General features: G+C 33.6%; 2 protein-coding genes across 4 annotated transcripts in view; both read right to left on the bottom strand.

Moving 5' to 3' along the window:
* Positions 1 to 19126, bottom strand: part of LOC143147861 (uncharacterized) — a 36712-nt gene extending 17586 nt beyond the window's left edge. Inside the window, exon 1 of the mRNA XM_076313543.1 lies at positions 18960 to 19126. Within this exon, the coding sequence (XP_076169658.1) occupies positions 18960 to 19126 (167 nt within the window). The remainder of the gene's footprint in view (positions 1 to 18959) is intronic.
* Positions 1 to 20719, bottom strand: part of LOC143148599 (adenosine receptor A1) — a 239460-nt gene that overhangs the window by 146427 nt on the left and 72314 nt on the right. The window lies entirely within an intron of this gene.

Raw genomic sequence — 20719 nt, 5'->3', positions numbered from 1 at the left:
GAAACAGTGGAACAATGTACACGACGAACGATACATCTAATTGAACTAAAAATTATGTATTTTTGGTATCGACTCTTTAAGCACACAACCAAAACGAGCGAATAAAAAAATATAACAGTTCGAATTTCTATTACTTTGTCGGTACAAAAATTTGAACTTCCATTGTAACTGTTGAACAGATATTTAATTTTGTGCAGAAATAAATGATATAAATTTCTATGTCTCCTTAGATATTAACCATCAAATTTCTAGAAGTAATTTGAACGAACGGACTAAGAGTAATAAAAAATTTTCCAAGTTTTTAACAAGGATATCACGATTTAAACCGCGAGTACTTCCGTTGCCGGAACTGTTTTAATAAGAGGAAGTGCTTCTCTTTGAACTCGAGGAACAGAGACATTTCATCGTTGATAGCACATTCGTGTTACCCACGAGTGTTTTCGTAATGCAAAAGATGACGAAAACGTTTCAAGTGCACTGTATCGCTCCATTCTTCTTTATACATTTGGTTCTCCTGGAATACTTCGTGTACTGGCGATGTAACTTTCTCTGAAACGAGAATCACAGAGCACAAGGCCGTATCGTATCGTATCGAATCATACTGAATAAAGGGAACAGTTATACCACTTTCAAAGAAACAAAAGTTGCCGAAAGTTCGACAACTGGTAGCCACCGATACTTTGAGATCTACGACTGGACGAAATGTTTCGAAGGCAGCCGAAACAAAACGAGACAGCTAGTTGAAAGAACTCGCGCTCAATTATTTAAATTCGACGGAAGTCACCTTTATCGTGGCATTTTGTGAAAATTGGAAAATGACAGGGTTCATGTGTCGTAATTCTATGCTCTTCTGGTTATTCGAAGCGATCGTAACTCACCAACGTCGGCAGAATCAAACTGTAAATTATGAAACGATTATACGGAAGGTATAAATTAAATTCGTCGATTTTTAATTCATTATGGTATAATGATGGGCCGCATTTATTCCGCGTCAGCGTACTGCTCGCTATCGTCAATGCTCGATCACTACTACGTATTTATTTACAACGTATATGTAATTTAGTGAATTATAGTACCTAACGCCTCGTTAAGAGTCCATGGTTTCCACCTCGACAAAAAGTTTCGAGATCATCCTCATCGCTTACATCCGTTAATTTTATTGTTTTATTCAATGACTTTATTCGCGCACAATAGGGAAGAGAAAGAAATATGGAAATTCAAGTGCGTTGGTATAATAAATAAGGTAAAAGGGTGAGCTTCGATGAATTTCTGTTTCATAACCTAACGTTAGACTTAAATCTAAATTATGAATACGAATCGATCGAAATAATTTTCTTGAAAAGAAGAAGAAAACAACAATCGAATGGTATAGAAAACGGGAAAGGATAAAACAAGTTGCACGTTTAAAACAAGTGTAACGTTACACAGAACGTACATCAACTATGATAGACGTGAAATAATAGGTTGCTTAATAAGTTTTGTCGTTCAATAAGAAATTGAACTATTTGGTTCGTCGTTTATTTTCCTAAAGATGGTACTACTGTTTGATAAACGTGTGTGAAGTTTCGTGTAGATCTGTCGACTCATTCGTATATTTACAGTTGTTCAAAGTTAAAGTGTCATAGTATTTTTTTTAGAATGAAAAAAACGACAAAACTTATTGAACAACCTAATATTATGGAAATACATTGAAAAAAAAGAGATCTTGAAATTTGGTAATGCAATGCAAAGATACAGAATGATTCAAAGAAAACCTGGTGATTTGACCATTCTCAGTATGTAAAGAAGAACTGGAAAGGAATAAATTAAACAAAGAAACAGATATGAAAAGATTAATTTTGGGCACGTTGGATACGAGACGATAGTCGAGTCGTATCACAATAAACGAACAAAAAAACTACCAAAGGCTGAGAAAATACGAATTTGAAGTGAATCGATAAAACATGACTAGAAGAATGTGGACAAAGTAAACGTGAAGTAGCAGACAACAAAGATGGAAGTTACATCGAAAGTAGAATTGAATCAATTAGATTCAAAAATGAAGTAAAAAATATTTTTATTTCTTTAACACGTTGGCTGCCATAAGACCCAAGTATGGATCATGTCCTGACATCGTATCTCATCTACTAGACCACGTGACCCACTGGTGGCTCACACTACGATTTATTTTATGTATATTAAAATTTACATCCCAACAAAACACTTCAAAGTTCTTTAGGCCTGTACAAAGACCTAGAATAATTTAATCGACGATAAGAGTAGTAAAAGAAAACTTTTCATCGAAGAAGTAGCCATGGATATGAGATAAACGAAAAAACTTGGTTTTTACGGTTGATAAATGAACCACATACTGTTAGACAAGATTAACTTTCATGAAAAATTAGATCGGACTGATAATTCATTATTCGATAAAAAGAATACGACACGAAAGACTCATTACTCTTTTAATGAATAAATCAAAAATGTATATTTCACCAAATAGCCGATAACCTCTCCCAGAACGAACAGCAAATTTTTTAACAGTCTAACCCCACTGTAATCATAAAACACCGAACAAACCGTCATAGCCATAAAACGTACAGCGTGCTCTTGACCACCCTCAGATCCTCTGGACAAACGCCCCTATAACCACTTCCCAAAACCTTTCTCCTATCCTCGTCTTCAAAGCCACCTCTATCTCCTACTTTTATCTTTAAGTCGATCACTATCCCCCTGCTCATGATCCTAAATCCACAACGATCTCCTACACCCGTCTTCATACACAGACTGCCGATCCAGCAGTCATTAACATTAAAAAATCAGACACATCGATAGAACAGAATTCTCAAATAACATCTAATTCGCATCAGTCGTGCAATCTTTTTCTCAAATTATTCAAAAGTAACGAGAAAAATTATTCGTTTATATTTTCGTGTATAATAAATGGCAAAACAATTTATGAAAATAATTTGACATTCTGAACATTTCTAAGGATTCTTTCGCATTATTTTTATCGCAAATACAGGTACAGGATATTGTACAAGATAAAAACAGTGGTTCCTACCTTTGATCTGTAAATCCATTTGGAATATCTCAAGGATGATATAGTTTTCTAGATTTGTATTGTATTTGTAGTAACAATTAATTACAGTAGTATTTAGATTTTCTTTTACCGAAAAACTAAAAATTGTTAAATACACGACAAAATATATGATACCACCGTTTGTACGAAACTGAGAAAAGTAATACGTATTCACAGATTTAAAAATATAGGTGACGATAATCCCAATATAATCTCCTAGTTATATGATTATGGTGGGAAAGGTAACGATAAATAGAGAGGTTGGCTCTATAATCTATGTGCAGTTATAGACTTGGATAACTAAATATGTACAGATGCTAAACGCGGTAATTCGATCAATATAGAACCAATTTATTTTATTTTATTTACAGATCCTGTCAGCGACCGCAAACGGTGATAGTCGATGAGGAAATAAATTGCATGCTGCGGTTTGCAGAAGTAAAACCAATAACAACTATTAGAAGAAAGTACGCTATTCGATATATGCTAAACACCATTCTGATAAAAGTCGATAAATAAGCGGAGAAAAAAGTTTATAAAAACTACCTCGGTTAGTGACTAATCACCATTAAAGAGACTCTGAATCTGGTAAACGCTGTCTTGTCATCCTATATAATTGTTTCATCCTTAAGCTACAAAGAATAAATTTATTCAACAATATTACCTTCCAGTAAAATAGCATATCATTTGTTGTCATGGACTGAATGAGCAACCATGCTTAAATAACGTCTTAGAAAAGGAATTGATAGAGCTGGACCAATTGTCAGGTTAGCAAGTTCGCCTGATCTAATTCCATTAAATTTATTTTCACGAGATGAGACTTCTCAGAGGACTCGATAAATTCAAAATTAAACAGACAAACATAGTTCAAAGAATTTCACCACAACACCTGAAATAATGTACTTATGGAGTTCAAAAATCGATTGAACAACGTATCGTGAATGATTTTACTCGTTTATTTTATTCAACGACTGTGTTCACCGTAACGAGAAAAGAAATTTTACAAATTCAATAGCAGAGAGTACAAAGTGGAAGGATTTACAATTACTGCAAGGAGATTCGGCGAGTTGTTGTTTTGCAACCCAACTCTAACGATGTCTATATTGAAATCCAAAAACGTGCATTGCATTTAATTAAAACTATAATATTTGCCCTTTTGTGTTATATTTGTTACATTTATTCCTCTATTTCTATATCTTTCATTATTCAAATATAAAACTGTGCACGGATTTTGAAACAGGTTTCTATTTAAGAAAACAAGCTAGATAAAAAGATAAAGTTAATCTATGATACATTTTCCTCCATGTTTTATAACAATTGCACATATCTCGACTAATTTCTGTTATTTATTTTAGAGAATGAAACGTTCTTTGAATTGATGTATTCGCGAATGTCTTTTACAACAACTTCTTTGTTTAAACCGTAACTGGTACACCCAAGAGAAATTACATCCTGAAGGCCCAAGAGAAATTATTTTTTCCTACTGCAAGCAAGGTGGATATAGTGCCGCACTGGTTTCTTTGATATTTGGCTAACTCTCAGTTAGCTATGAATAACTCACTTAAGTTCCGTAAGATGAGTGTCGATTCGTGTGGACTCAGGGCTAACTTTACAGTTACACACTCTTGATCTTTGTACTATTTTCGTCTGTTTTATTATTATTTCTGGAGATACGCCATTGTGACACACTTGCAGTTTATTTCCCTAGCCATTTGTTTCTTTTAAGTCGTTGAAAGATTTTTCTTCCAACTCCCTGTAAGAAGAAGAGATAAAAACTGTAATAGGAACCTGCGGTGCAGATGTGCCTCGAGCATAAGTTTTTTTAGCTGCGGCAGCTACGGGTTAAATACAGTTTAACATTCGAAAAGTGTCGCAATGATCTAAACAAATAATAATCGCTCGAGGCTGTGCCGTGGCTGTACGAAAAATAAAAGTAAAAGATCTCGTCCATAAATGTTGATTTTGTCTAAAGATTCTCTTCGAATCTGTGCGTTATTTTAACAAATGACAAGATTCTTACAATTTGATGAAGCTTTGATGTGAATAGCTCGGTGGAATCTTTCAAGTTTCTCACAATGAACATAATCCTCGTTTAATAATTCGCTCATTTTTTAATTTCATATTCATCCAAAGTCCGACGTCAAACAAAGACTTATCGAGCAACCTGATATTCGTCTAATTAAAAGTTCGCGGATAAGACATCATACCTTTGCTCATTACCTCGGTTAGTTAATTCAAACTCGTTCTCCTTCGTAATTTCAAAAATTCATCGAGAGAACTGCACATCGCGAGAATCTATACTCAAACAACGAAAACGATTACACCTGTGACAATAGTGAACTCAGCGATACATATACACATTGTAAATCTTAGTTGTTAATTATTGAAAGTAATCCAACCGTTTTGACAATAATAAAATTTACGTATTTCTATTCATTGATACATCAATAGAAGAAAATTAATTTTTTGTAAATGTTCGTTAAACGATCATCTTTGAACAACTTTTTTCTAATATAATTTGAAACACGTATACAAATAAACGACTGCTCGTTACGATTACAATTATTTATATAGAAATAATTTAAATTTTAAGTAACTCCAATAATTGTAATCGTAATGAGCAATTGTTTATTTATATACGTGTATAAAAGAAATCTTGATACGAACATTCTAAAAGCATTTTGTCACTTGCTTTGTCGAGTTTCGACAGTCCATTAAAGACAGGTTGAAAGAATTGGCAGCCATTTTGTATTTACCTGAACGCTCGAACAATTAAATTTCGAACAATTAACTTTGACACGTGCAACAATTAAAAAATTGCAGCACGATCGCCCTGGACAATGCAAACACCCGTCACTTTTTTCTTTTCAGTTAAATTCACGTGGCAGTTTATCAAACACGTATTCGACAATTTACCTCTTTTATTTCCACTGTGCTTGGTTCGTAACTGGAAAAGAGGAAATAACACCCTTTGAAGCTAAAGGCTCTGCACGCGTAGATACAGTTTTCTATTGTTCGAGAAAATCGACGCAAAGGGATATTTGAAAGGAAATAAACGAGAGTCGACATTCTTTGTGAAAATCAAGTACCAGGAAAAAATGTGAAACGTTCAATACAACGCGTTACGGAGTTGTAGTTACGTACCTAGAGATAGAAAAAGAGCAAATAATACTTTCTAAAATATAGAAGAAAAAGTAGAGTACTCGAGAACCCTTTTTGCAAAACTAGTATTCTCAGAATCTAATTTCTTTTAGAGATGAAATTGTTAGCGTTTAAAATTACCGAAGCGAAGGTAAATTTCATTACCGTTAACGATAAAACGTAATTTATGATGTTCTATCTAATCGTACACGAGACTTACAGCTAATCGATTTTAATATGTTTCCAATTTTATATACGAGTATCGTTTACCGATACATGGGATTTCCTCTCTAATCCATAAAGCATCAGATTCTTTGCTAAGTTAAAAATGCAGAATATACCAAATAAAGTCAGTTTCTCATCTTTTTACAATTTTTACATCGGAATTCTGAGCCATACCGCATAATAAACAGGTACATGTCCTTATCGATTGGAGGACTATTTTAGACTGCAATCTCTTAGTATTAATTGTTAGCTATGAAAATTTGTTAACGAACCACCATATGTCACTGTTTGTCGTGTTTAATTCTTTTTTCGTCGATTTTCGAGTAAATCTTATATCGAACCGTAAGCCAATAAATACTTTTATCCAACGCCTATTAGTTTAGTATCTTTAGTCTTAAAGATTCTTGACTCGTTGATCGCCAAGAAGATTTTACCGAATTTTTCCATAATACTTCTAATTTAGAATTTTCCAAAGTAAACATTCAACCGCCTAAACAACTGAAAATTTAAATGTCGTTCATGTATCAAAGGTTAAACAAATGGCTGTGAAAATAATACTACGCGTAGATTTCGTAACAATGGTCGGTATGTTTCAAGTTTGTAATTTATTTGCAATTACGACAGATTGGTTTTTCAAATTCCCATGGAACATTGGAAGCTTGGAATTTTTGTTAATCCGTTCAATTCTCAGTTTCCAAAGCGGTGCAACTGTACCTTTGTTTTTCGTAGGCACCCCTCCTCACTTCCTTTCCATATCATGGCGGACAAAGCCACCCATCGGGGGTGAATTCATGCGAAGCTCTAAAGACCGTAGCTTAAAGCGCACTGGCGAGTGATATTCTCCCAAAATTACACTGACCGCATCGTGAAACCGAGGATGAAAAGTTTCGCGTCGCCGAGACCGTGTCACGTTATTATTACCTGTCGGCTCGGCGCCTGTAGCACCGGGATTTTCCTTCCATCGGAGCGTGATTAAACACCGATCGATAAACCATTGCTACGAAGTGGCTGTTATTAAATACTTCTACGAGATATTGTCTGACGTGTCGCCGCTTTGGCAGGTCAAACAAAACTATTCCCATTACAAAGAAACTCATTTCCTCGAATCAATAGGCCCGTTACCTTGAACGAGACGCGTTCGCGAAACAAATTTACCTATCCATCCGAGGGTGTGTTTCGCTGCAAATTTGCAATTTTTCCATGGGAAAACGACATTATTCGCGTCGCGTGATCGCGAGAAGGTCTGCAAAGTTTATTACAGATTCGTCGAACTTTCCACGGAGAAAATATATCGTGATCTATTTGGAAATTAAACTTTACGTTAAATTATCATAATTTCGACGAAAAAGATAATATTTCAGTTTATTACGAACGTTCAATTTTTATAATGTCTGTAAAAGTTTATGTAAATTCGTCGCAGATTTGTGATTCTTCTAGGAAGGAAATATTATTTTTGTAATCGTACTTTTACAAAGATTTTTATTTTTTTTAAATTTAATTACCACGTTATTAAGAATTGAAGAGCAAATGGTTGTCTGCAGGAGATAAAACCATTCTAAATTCTTTTCCTAATTTCCAAATTATATAGCAATGCATTCTTTTCTTCTGCACGTGTTTCTTTCTTTATTTATTTATTTCTTTCTACGAATCGTGTAAGAACATAGAAATTCTGTTTCGGTTTATCCGTGGTACATATTAGGAACAAATAAAATTACAAAATAACAAAAACCATTTTACTAAAGATCACTTCTAATAAGAAAACTTTTAGTTAAACGTGCCAACATCCTAAACAATGATCGCCAGTTTAAACACTTGCTTCAATAATATACCATTATATTCACCTATAAGTTACCAATACTCTAAACTGTTACATCAATGATTCTGCAATGTATAATCGCATTAAAAACATAGCTTATAAAACAAACAACCGAATATTTCTCGAACGATTAGTTTTATGATTTTTGTTTATTTTAGTAAAATTTATTAACCAATTAAGTCTTAATCTATAATTCTAATATTTTGTACGAACAATATAAATTATCATTTATCTAATGCCAATCGAATATATTTGTACCTTAGTGTCGTTTCGATATCAATAACAATGTCAATTCAATATTAGTGCTTATCAAAATGATATATACCCTAAGGGGTGTCTTCCAAACCAAATGGGGTGTAGACATATTTTTTAATTATTTAAAATACCTTTCAAAAACTAAGAAAGTAAGGATATACGCTGTACCAAAGGGTTAAATAAATATTAAATAACTCGTCGCGGAAAACTAAACCGATTTCGTTTCGTGTATTAATAATTAATTACAATCAATATCTTCGTTATTTGTTGTTAACACTCACTTGGATGTCGTTCATTCTAGACGAAATAAATTCGAAGTTTACGGTGGATACTGACACAAGAAATAAAGTGTATCGTAAATAAAAAAAGAATCGAAGCGCAGAGAGACCACCGCGATCGAATTGCATAAGCGTTCTCATCACCGATGCATTTCTACTTACAGCTTTACAGGAGATGCTTACCTGTCAGTGGATTGTAACATCCTGCGATGCATTTGTATGCCAAGCTCGTTCGAAAACGATGACAATCTATGGGAAGAGACCGTCAGTTCCAGTGCAATAAATACAATTGTTCTTTCCACTCCCGCAGATATTGTCATAAAATAAAATGTCGCGTATCGATAAAAGTTCGCGACGTACGAACTGATCCACCTGAATTTCAACGTGAAATACTGGGCGAGTTAGATATAATTAAAATGGATCACGTGCGTGCGTTTTGCCATTAAAAAGCTATTTTCCAGAGACAGCTCAAAATACGTGACGACAATAACAATGTCTTTGGACACGCACAACTCGTATATACAGACGTGACCAAATCGATACGATCCTTGGTGGAAAATTTCAGTTCGTGGGTAAATATTTTGCTAATTGCTGCGTGAATTTATTTCGAAGGTATTTTACCTAGATTCTTGTAACGATTAATATGCCGTGGCCGAAAATTATGTTAAAATACGATCGTTTTCAGTTAGCAATTATAAATACAAGTCACAAGTGTAAGATAGAAATATCAGATGCAGTTATAAGATATAAGTTACGGGTATGAATAATAAATATAAATTACAAGTATAAGTTATAAATATAAATTGCAAGTACAAGTTATAAGTAACGAAGTTCTCGTACGTGAAGAATGTAAATGTGCTCCCATAGTGTGAAAAAAGTGCTAATATGAACGTCACAAAAAATTTATGGGCAATTATTAAGCTGAATTGGCGAAAGTTATTACCAAAACAAAGATAACTTAAAAATTGAGTCTTACCGAAAAATTAATTAAAATATGGCAGAAAAATGTAAATATTAAAAACACGTGTTCAAGAAATCTTCCACTAGTACGAAATAAAATTCAACGTTTGATCATTTTTACAGCCTATTTTGTACGACCTGTTACAATTCAATTTAAAACTTGTCCATTATTTCTTTTTCGTTGTTCGATTGCCAACAATTCATGGGAAATCTATTGTCCATATTTGCATGCAATTTCAGTATTTATCACGCGATAATAGATCACGGAATTGGTTAAACTAGTGTCAGTTCTTCGATGGTTACAATGAGGCTTTGTTTAATAATTGTTTAATTTGTCCAAATGTATCTTGGTTGGAGGCTGATCTTAGAGACTATAGTTCCCTGATCGTAATTTTTAAAGCTCTTTCGCATTAACTTGTAATCAATGTAATTTTCCCTCAGTAGTTTTAAAACCTAATAAAGCTTGCAACTGAAAATTTTAATAACTTGAAATATCTTCTATTTCAAAGTATTTTTGTCAGTAGCTTTTTCGCTCCTTTAACTGTAAAATGACGCCACTTTACGAATTTTCAATTTGTCATGTTTATTCTAGTTCAGTGGATACCAACTTTCGTATAGAAGAAAATTCTGTTTGTATTTTCGTCTCAGCTTATGTGTAACGAAATAAAGTTCTTTGTGACACTTGTTGAACAGCTTTTTCCTAACAAATTATTACTCGTATCGATGTAGAAAGAAAAACGTTCTTTGGTAAACGATAATCGTGTGTGACAAGTGTCAAAACGATCGATGGAATAGTCTCTTTGTTAAAATATTCTAAATATACGTTTTATGGTGTTCGAAATTCGAATCCTTCCTTAATGTTCGATGTATCCTTTAGAATCGGACTGTCTGCACTAATGTGACTTGCAAGAGTTTCTCGATTTTGAAACGCCATCAAAAACGTTCTTTGGTTAACAATAATCGTGTGTGACAAGTGTCAAAACGATCGATGGAATGGTCTCTTTGTTAAAATATTCTAAATATACGTTTCATGGTGTTCGAAATTCGAATCCTTCTTTAATGTTCGATGTATCCTTTAGAATCGGACTGTCTGCACTAATGTGACTTGCAAGAGTTTCTCGATTTTGAAACGCCATCACGCTCGGGAAACGTTCTTTTAACTTATCACGGTAAATCGTCATCTCAGCGATTCGTGAAATCCCAGAAAATTGCGAAATAATTGCCCTATATGCGACTCACGTGCACTCAAAATGGCCTCACGTTTCTTGTCTAGGGAATAATCTTCGTGGAATTAAAAGTTTAGACACGCGTTCGGCGTGTTCAACAAGAGCCGCTTGGAAGTTTCGCGTGTGAGAATTATCCCTCTCGTTGTTTCGTGCAACTAAAAGTTCCCCTTAACACGTTAAACGCTACATGTGACACTGGTTGCCTATAGTGGGTATACTTTGGTTAGCGAATGAGACAGCGGTAAATTCTGAGCTCAGTTTTTAAATACTTTAAATCCTTGCGATACCATTATTTATGTCACAGCTAGCGACATTCGTTTGATTTGCAAGTAAAGTTCCAGCCCCCTTTCTTAACAATATTAATCAATCAGAAATATTCTATGGTAAACTTGTAGAGGAAGATTATGAATTTTAGTGTTACTTTTTACAAAACTATGTATCGTTGAAAATTCTGTTTCTTCTTATAAATTTATTTGTAAAAGATAACGTGTTATACACATGAATCGAAACAATTAATAAGTATGTCGAGAAATCGGTTTTACTTCTTCGTAACATTTTAGAAAACATTATCAGATTAGTCACAAATATCTTTATTTTGTACTGATATTTTATATATATTGACAATTATAAACATGAAAGGAATACTCGTCACGCGCGTAACGTAAACGCGTGTTTACAAGTTATATCTTTTACTTTTTTATTCATTTTCACCGATATTTACATCTTCTTATTTTCCATTAAGAACTACACAGAATTTGTTTAGAACGCATATACATATATCCAATAGTTATTAAGATGTCATTAGAAGCTCGAATTTTTCAAATAAACTTTAATTACCGCAACTAAATAGATTATGTAACTATTATTTATGACCGCTTTACAAACCTACAATATTTCATTAAAGTACAGAGGAGAGACACTTGGTTCTTTGTTAGTACCAATTAGGAACTTTTGAGAGCGCTTCTAGATGCTTAAAATAGATAATTTCTCGTTCTCCTCATTTCAAGTACATTTCAATTTCTTCCAACAGGAAATATCAGTCTTCTTAATCGAATTACAGTAAATCGAATTTACAGTTCCAGATGGAGAATAGACAAAATGATTCTTGACAGGAAATATCGTCCACTAGACGAAGAGATTTTTGTCACGAATTGCAGTAAATCGAATTTACAGTTCCAGATGAAGAATAAACAGAATGATTCTTGACAGGAAATATCATCACTGGACGAAGAGATTTTTCTCAATTCGTTAACACTGTAGACTGGTTAAAAAGGCGCTTAAAGGTCAGCTAGATAATGTTAAATACAAGGTAGGTAATCGTAACAATATAAAGTAAAAGTGCAACGTAAGTCGTTTAAAATAATGACAGGCTGTAACGATCGCCATATAATTTCTAAACGTCCTGATCCCCAATCTCTGGGCTTCGAAGTACGTTCTGCCATCTTCAATAGCAATCACATCTAGGCAATCCCACCGGAATTGTCGGGACAATGTTATCTCACTTCAATTAAACGTAAAAAATTTAATTACACGTCTCGCTAAGAATTATACAGAGTGATTGAGCGCTTAACTCGATGTTCTTGCCACTCGTATTATTAACTTGTTAACCGGCCGCACTGGCCTAGGGATGTCTTTAACATTGCTATTTTATATATATTTATCCATTTTCTATTTCCGTATCTGTTAAATATATCTATATTAGTTGAATATTTCTATACTTGTTGAATATTTTTATGTTCGTTAAATATTGTAAACATTGATATGCTGTATACCGAGTGTTCCGCAATTTGTGGAACTCACTTCAGGAGTTGATTGTGCACTCAAAAACTTTATTTAACATCAGGAATTATTGAAAGGTGAACCAGATTAATGCCAAGATGCCTACAGGCTTATCCGCAAATGCAAACTAGTTATCGTTTGTAAAATCAGATAATACAAACTTCTTTATATCTTATCAACAAGGACAAATAAGATATATGTTTTTACGAACCTCTTTCATTGTTTCTAAGCGTACAATCAACTCTTAAAGCAGGTCCCACAAATTACGCGATACCCTGTATTTGTTAAATATTTCAATATTTGGTACATCAATGGTGGTACTTATTATTATTTTATACTATTCGTAATATGTAAGAAAGAATTGACTGTAGTCATTGTAGTTTGAAACACAATTATCTGAGACAAATAATGGCTTTAGTAACGGTGATATTGCTTCGTAAAGTATTTATAAAGTTTCGATCATGTTTCGTGGCTCTATTCTGACATTATAGGATTTAACCAAAATGAAAAGGTATTATATACGTCAAGACGTAAGTAGAGAAAAATAAAGTTTGTATAAAAAGAAGCTTACTTTCTGTACCTTGCTGAATTGTGTGTTAAATATTGCATGCGAGTTACATTCTCTGCTTATATAAGGCATCGACAATGACTTTGTACGTACGACATATGGTGGATGAAACTGGATGTAGTGGAACAAAAAACAGACACGAATTATGTGGTTTGATTTATACAGTTAAGAACAAACTGGAAAAACAATTGGTCTAGATATTACTAACAAATTGATTCAGGCTAAGAAACATGGTGTCGATCTGTAAATATGTTTTATTCTATTAGATAAGGATTGTACATAATAAATAGTAATTGTAGTGTAGACTGCAACAAAAAACAGACACGAATTATGTAGTTTGATTTATACAGTTAAGAACAAACTGGAAAAACAATTGGTCTAGGTATTACTAAATTTGTATTAGTAGTAAGACTACTAATACATGATGAGGTTTGTCATCATGAGGTGTTATTCCTTTCCTCACTGTGCGAACGATGATATTGGAATGTTATCGACTCTATTCGAGTCAAGGCAAAACATTAGTTCTTGACCAGTACTGGAAAAAAATGAGGAAAAATGCGAATATGATTTACAACGTATATTTGTAAAAATTTTAAACGAGAAAATAAGAAGGAAATTAATGTGCAGAATGCTTACTTAGATACAGATTGATTTAGATAATCTTGGCAAGTATCGTTTCGTAGAAACTTCTTTTTCTTCTATTGACATATTAAACTTTACATACACTACCTTTTTATTTATGTAAATTAAATTTTGAACTGTTCGAAGAAAACTTCGAAAGACGATCCATCGTATAAACCTTTATTTACTCTAAAGAATATTCCCAATGAGTAATATCGTTCAAAAGTTTAAAAGAGTTTATTTGTTGTATGTAAGTGTTTTAAAGAAACATTTTTCACAAAAAACAAAAGAATTCTTTTTTACTCTTTTAAATACATAGTGAAAAATAATAGTGAAAATAGTGTAATAGTGAAAAAGGCTCTTAAAATTTGTTCCGCAATAGTAAAAAATCGACAAATTTCATTCGCATATATATACAAATATATGTACATATTTATTTGATCAAAGAGAAAGGTTAAACGGTGAAGTTCTCGATTACTTGTTCCCTTCCCGATTTCGATGATTTTCAAATACATTATAAAAGGAAAAATTTTAAACAACTTTTTCCTTTGGAAAAATTTCCAATTGGCACTAGTCTCCGAGATATAAACAACATTCAGTTTGCACTACACATTGAATTCAGTCTATACATACGTTCATTATTTATCCCCTTCCCGATTTCGATGATTTTCAAATATACTATAAAGGATGAAATTTTAAACAACTTTTTCCTTCGGAAAAATTTCCAATTGGCACTAGTCTCCGAGATATAAACAACATTCTGTTTGTACTACACATTGAATTCAGTCTATACATACGTTCATTATTTATCCCCTTCCCGATTTCGATGATTTTCAAATATACTATAAAGGATGAAATTTTAAACAACTTTTTCCTTCGGAAAAATTTCCAATTGGCACTAGTCTCCGAGATATAAACAACAATCTGTTTATACTACACATTGAATTCAGTCTATACATACGCGTCCGTAACCAGGTATGTGTCCACAGGCTGTTACCGCTTGCCTGCTATTTCAGATACATCATCACTATGTTGCAACGATCAGCATCTTTTATGCTTGTATAACGGGTGAACCTAATAATCAAATTTAATTTTTCTTCGCGCGTTACACAAGCTGGTGTGATATTGCAGAGTCTTTCGCTCGGCAACGATAGAAAAATTAGTTCAACCCTTAGCCATTTCATAAAGACTAAAATTACTGTTCCAACTAACCTGTTACAATCCTGTAATTAGTATTATAAAACGTTTTAATACTATAGTTTTTATGAAATGATTTAATGTTAGACTATATTTTCTCTCGTGTACGCTAGCTTGGATAATGTTTAGAAATTAAATTTGATCGTTAGGTTCACCCGTTATATAACATAAAAGATGTCGACAATGTATCTAAAATAGCAGACAAGCTGTAGTGTTCTGTTGATACATACGCTACCACAGCGCGTACAGGTAAGACAAAATTCAATGATAATGCGAAAAGGATTTTGCTAATATCTCGGGAACGAAAGTCGACGGGAAATTTTGTCAAAGAAAAAAGTTGTTCAAAAATTCATCCTTTGTAACTTACTTGAAAATCATCGAAATCGAAAAGGGTATCGAGAATTTCACCGGTTAAATTTAATTCCTGCATTGTGTACTAAAATTGTTTAATTTGGATATTGGAACCTTTTAAGGAATCTAGTCTTAGATTAGATCGAACAATTATAAACGTTATTTATAAACTAACCCAAGTCTCAGATTCCGGAAGACGACTCAAAATCATGGACCGAAACATTAATGTTTGTAAAATTAAATCGCCCGTTCAACCAATGTATATAAGTAAGTTAATTGCCACGATGGCTATCAGTGATCAGTGAAAAGTTTCATTGAAATCGAAAGTGACCATCGCGGCAATTAACGCGTTCAAATTTATTCAATCCTGTTGCATTCACAAGCGGAATATTTCTCACGCGACGTTCGTTCTATATCACCATGCGCAAAATTACCTACAATATATGTCATATGTATATATATATACCTACATACATATGTACCCTTCTACAATCGTACCTCGTTTACCGTAAAATCTGCGTTAGGCATATAATTACTCGATTCAAACACCATGGTATTTATTGCCCAATATACATGTATGTAGTGCTTCAAATACGATTATCGAATTTTTTCAACCCGTGATGAATTAAAGCACATATTCTAGTTCACAATTATGTAAAATTGATTACTTTATTTTTTATTGTTTTTTACATAATAAATTATAAACGAAATTAAACCTAATATTGATGTCACAGATACACATGAACAAAATTTTAATAATTGTAATACTTTTGGATCTATCTTTTATCTAATAACATGCTCTAATCGTGTCGGTATATTTAATTAATTTAACTAAGTGTAAGTAATTTTGAATAATACGTACTCTTCTGTTAATCTAATTGAAACTAACTCTTCTATTCATGTAATTGAAATACAATTTCATACTATTATGCTTTCGTCATCGTATTTCATCGTCGATTTGATATTCATTTTTAATTGTTGATTTGGTTTATGCCACACTACTTTTCATCTATTACATCTAGAACATTCAGTTTCACCATGATTGTGCTTCAGGAATAAATCCTTTGACAAATCTCCCATCAATAGAAACTAATTATCCTATTCGGGTAATTGAAATACAGTCCCATACTATTAAGCTTCCGTCATCGTATTTCATCGTCGATTTGATACTGCTCATTTTTAATTATTGATTCGGTTTATGCCATGTTAACTTTCATCGGTTGCCTCCAGAAACATCGAATTTACTTTTCTCCACAAGTATCATTTCGTTTCACAATGATTGTTCTTTAAAAATAAATCCTTTAACAAATATTAAGCGCTTTCTGCGATTAATTTCGTTTATGCATTACTTTTTACGAGCCGTTATACTATTAAAACCAGTTTCTTTTAAGACATTACACCCAAACAAACGTGAAACACTATCCTCTAAGATAAACAAAAAAAGTGTCTCTTTGTTGTCCGATAACGAGTACATTATTTACTTCTCTTACGAAAGAAACAAGATTCCATGTGAAATATTCGCAGCGATGGTAAAAATTGTCCACTTTGGTAGAAAAACACACCCGAATTTTACTTCCCCTTCGAGTATTTCATATTCGTTTAGAGACTTTTCAATCTTTATGTAGACAAGATATGTAGCGATAATTTTCCTTTTATACATTCGTAAGACATTTAATTTTCCCTTCTTACAACGTGCCAAATACCGTTTTAAATGACTTGTGCAAAAAAATTACTCGAAACTACGATACAATTATACGATAAAGTCGATTGTTGAAGTTATTCAAACGTATACTTGTTCTTGACACTCTACGAAAATGATTGTGTCTGGTACAGCGACGAAAGGAACTTTTTTTGTTTACATAAACGTGTACATACAACCACGAAATGAACTTGGGAATCAAACAAAGAACTAAATCAGCTTGAATCGGTTCTTTGTACTAGTAGGACGTGTATTTTGATAAAACTTTCAGTGGAGTTTTACTATCATTGAACATACAGCGACTTTGTGAAATATATGTAGATTTTAATTTCTAAAGGTGTATAATTGTATATGAGAATGGAAGAATTATCAACAAAAGAACTTTAAAGGTAAATATCAAACTTGCGTACAATATCTAAAAAGAATTATTAATTTAGTATATCATAATATACAATATATGTATATGTATATTTCTAGATTACCACAGGCAAAAAAGAAAATACTTATTTGAGCACATTAGTTTAAGAAAAAGATTTTTCTGATAATGTAACATTTCATTGAAACTGCAAACCGATTCATCAAACATTAAAATTTCCGATAACTAAAAGATAGTGTAATAGATAATTCGTCTCAAAATATTTTTATCGCTAAAGCTGGTACAGTCTGGAAAGAACCACCATCAAACACTATCTTATAACATTATCACAAGACATACAACTCTTAAGGCGAACGATGTTTACGAAAAATACAATAGCAATAAATCTACAAAAATATAGAAAATATGGAAAAATCTTGCAAACAAAGATTCATTTACTTTCATAGAAATTTTACAACACGTAAATACAATTGTAATATGTAAAACTTTTCCTGTTATTAATAGATAATTATAATTGATTTTCTTTTCGAAAGATTGTTAAAAAAATTTACAAATGGATACCCGGGAATCCGGTTGCTCACCCAAAGGTTAACACAGGAGACATATTTACCGGAAAGTCGTTTCTTACTTCCTGGAGTACCGAAAGTGCGGGCAAAATGAAACGAAAGTGTGTCAAAGGGACTGAAAGCGCTCGAGGAACGATACAAGATGGACGATGCACATTACACGCGAAGGACAGAGTTATCGGGCATCTGGAAAGCAGATCGAGACAAGGTATCGATTATTATTCGTTTCTCTCGTACCGTTCCTTTCACGGTAACAATCCTTTTGACAACCTCTCATTTCATCTTGCCCTCGCTATACCCCTGGGCAGGCGAATAAATAATTTCATCCACTATATGTAAATCATTAGAAAGGTATCCTCGTTTAATTATAATACCGGACTTAGAGAAATGCACATTCCACGAGCTGTTAAAATTTATAGTCAATAACTTCATTGCTTTTGGGAATATTAATTCTATCTTGAAAAATCTTGTATCGAAAAATCCCATTTATAATTTAATATATACTTGTTTTTTACATCGAGGATAATTTGGGGTACTTCAAAATCGAACACAAATCGTTTAAACGAAGAATTTGTTTTTTACAACTTTTTAAAATTGTTTCATCATCTCTTTATCGCTCTTTTATCGCTTTCTAGCTCGACTGCTCGTACTTGGTTGCTGTATTTACAATTGGCAAATATTTTAATCCACGGTCTATCCATGACTTCCATCGTTTCCATAATTTTCAAAAACGGTGAAATCGTAGGTAAATGCACGAATTTCGTCGTTTCCTTTTTGGAATATGTTTTCAATACTTTGACGCGTACAAAATGCATTAAAAATTCAATTTACTCGACTCACCGAACGAGAATAGTCGACCGGCGAAAATCGATTCCGTTGCGACACTGTGTAATCGGTGCTCGGACGTCGTGATACCTAAGCCCGACGCGAACCAGATTAATTAACGATGTAAACGTTGTTGTTCGATAAACTGTGTTCGATAAAAATGTTATCGTAGCGGGTTGCATGTTACACTGGCGTCAGAAGCGAAATGTCACCGAGATATCTTCGAGCGGTGAAGTCATCATGATTTTGTACGTCTATTAAAAATGTCCGTACTCTAATCCGTATAACTTCTTGTATAAATATTTATATATATATATATATATATATATTATTCCACGTATATTTTAATTGTACGTGTATTAATTTCTTCGTATTTTAATTTGTAAATTTTTAGAACATGCCGACTAATTTTCGAAACAAGAATATGGTTTTACAAATTCCGAGGTTGTAGGTACAAAAGTGAATTAAACCACCGAATCACCAAAATCAAAAAGGCGGATCCAAAAGATTCTAAATTCTATCTAATTGCATTATAAACATTAGTTGCTTCCGAATGCTGTTCTTTAACTATTAAAAATGTTGTTACTCCCAAAGAAGTAGTTTATTGCAAAAAAATGTATACACGTTAAATTTTTACTCGTATTAATGCGAGTGATTTAGAAATTTATATTTGTATCTGTAGCTTGAAAATTTTTTACAATCATATTCTCTTTTATATATTATATATATATATTTTTTTATATATATATTCATATTCTCTAGATATTATACGAATTATAAAGAAATACAGGTACCGAATACAGGTGTATAATATACATGAAATAATAAACGGTTATCCACGTGTTTAAAATTACACTTATCGAGGTACGCGTATATTACGTACACGTGAAATGAGAATCTCTAGTGGAACTTCTGCAAGATTCATTTACGATTTTCAGAAAGGAATAATTGCTTTTATGAGCAGTGGGAGGGCTGAAAACTCGATTGGACGCAGAACGAGCGTTGTATCGGGGAGAGCCTGTTGTGGGCGTACGGCTGATCGAGGTTAAGGAACGACTTCAAGCGTTATCCTCGTTATAGGTGCTTTTTCGTAATAATTCGAGTGTCGATCCGGAGAAGTGATCGAACACCTTAAAAATAAGCTCCGCAGACACTTCCTCGAACACTTCATCTATCGTTTCGCTCTTAGGAGCGTCGTTGACCATAGAATCCGAGAAGCCCTGAATGTGCGACCTAGGGCTACTGGGGCTACTAGGTCGACTACTATTGTGGTCAAGTCGATGGACTACGATAGTAGAACGTCTTGGGGCGAATGTAAAGCGCAATTTAAAGTTATGGCGCGGGCAAATTGTTAGGACTGTGCGAGAAACTCCGTGGTTTTCGTCGCCTCGTTACAATCATCGCCCTCCGTTGCGCAGTATGCGGATTTTCGCGCGCCCGTTGCGGTCTCCCCGAGTCGCGCTCCGGGCCAAACAATTTATGCAATTCGAGCTACCTTCTCTTCCGAAATTATCGCCAGAGGTGCGGGGAGTTGGTTTCTGTATTGGCCAGGGAAATTGAGAGGCTGTCCCGAGCTGCCTTAGGGGAATGCCCGGTTGAAATTAGAGGCAAGCTCGCCGCCTCTCGATTCGTTACTACCCTAGCCAACGCGGAAATGAAAAAGTCTCTTCGACTCGGCGGGTTCTCCGGGAGCGATGGTTACCAGGGACTACCGATTCCATGGCGAGGTATTCCGTAGCCCATTATCAACCTCCGCGAAGGTTGAACCAGTCCCT

Source organism: Ptiloglossa arizonensis, chromosome 6 (assembly GCF_051014685.1).
Source record: "Ptiloglossa arizonensis isolate GNS036 chromosome 6, iyPtiAriz1_principal, whole genome shotgun sequence".
Classification (NCBI taxonomy): Eukaryota; Metazoa; Arthropoda; class Insecta; order Hymenoptera; family Colletidae; genus Ptiloglossa; species Ptiloglossa arizonensis.
This window is presented reverse-complemented; position numbering and strand designations above follow the sequence as displayed.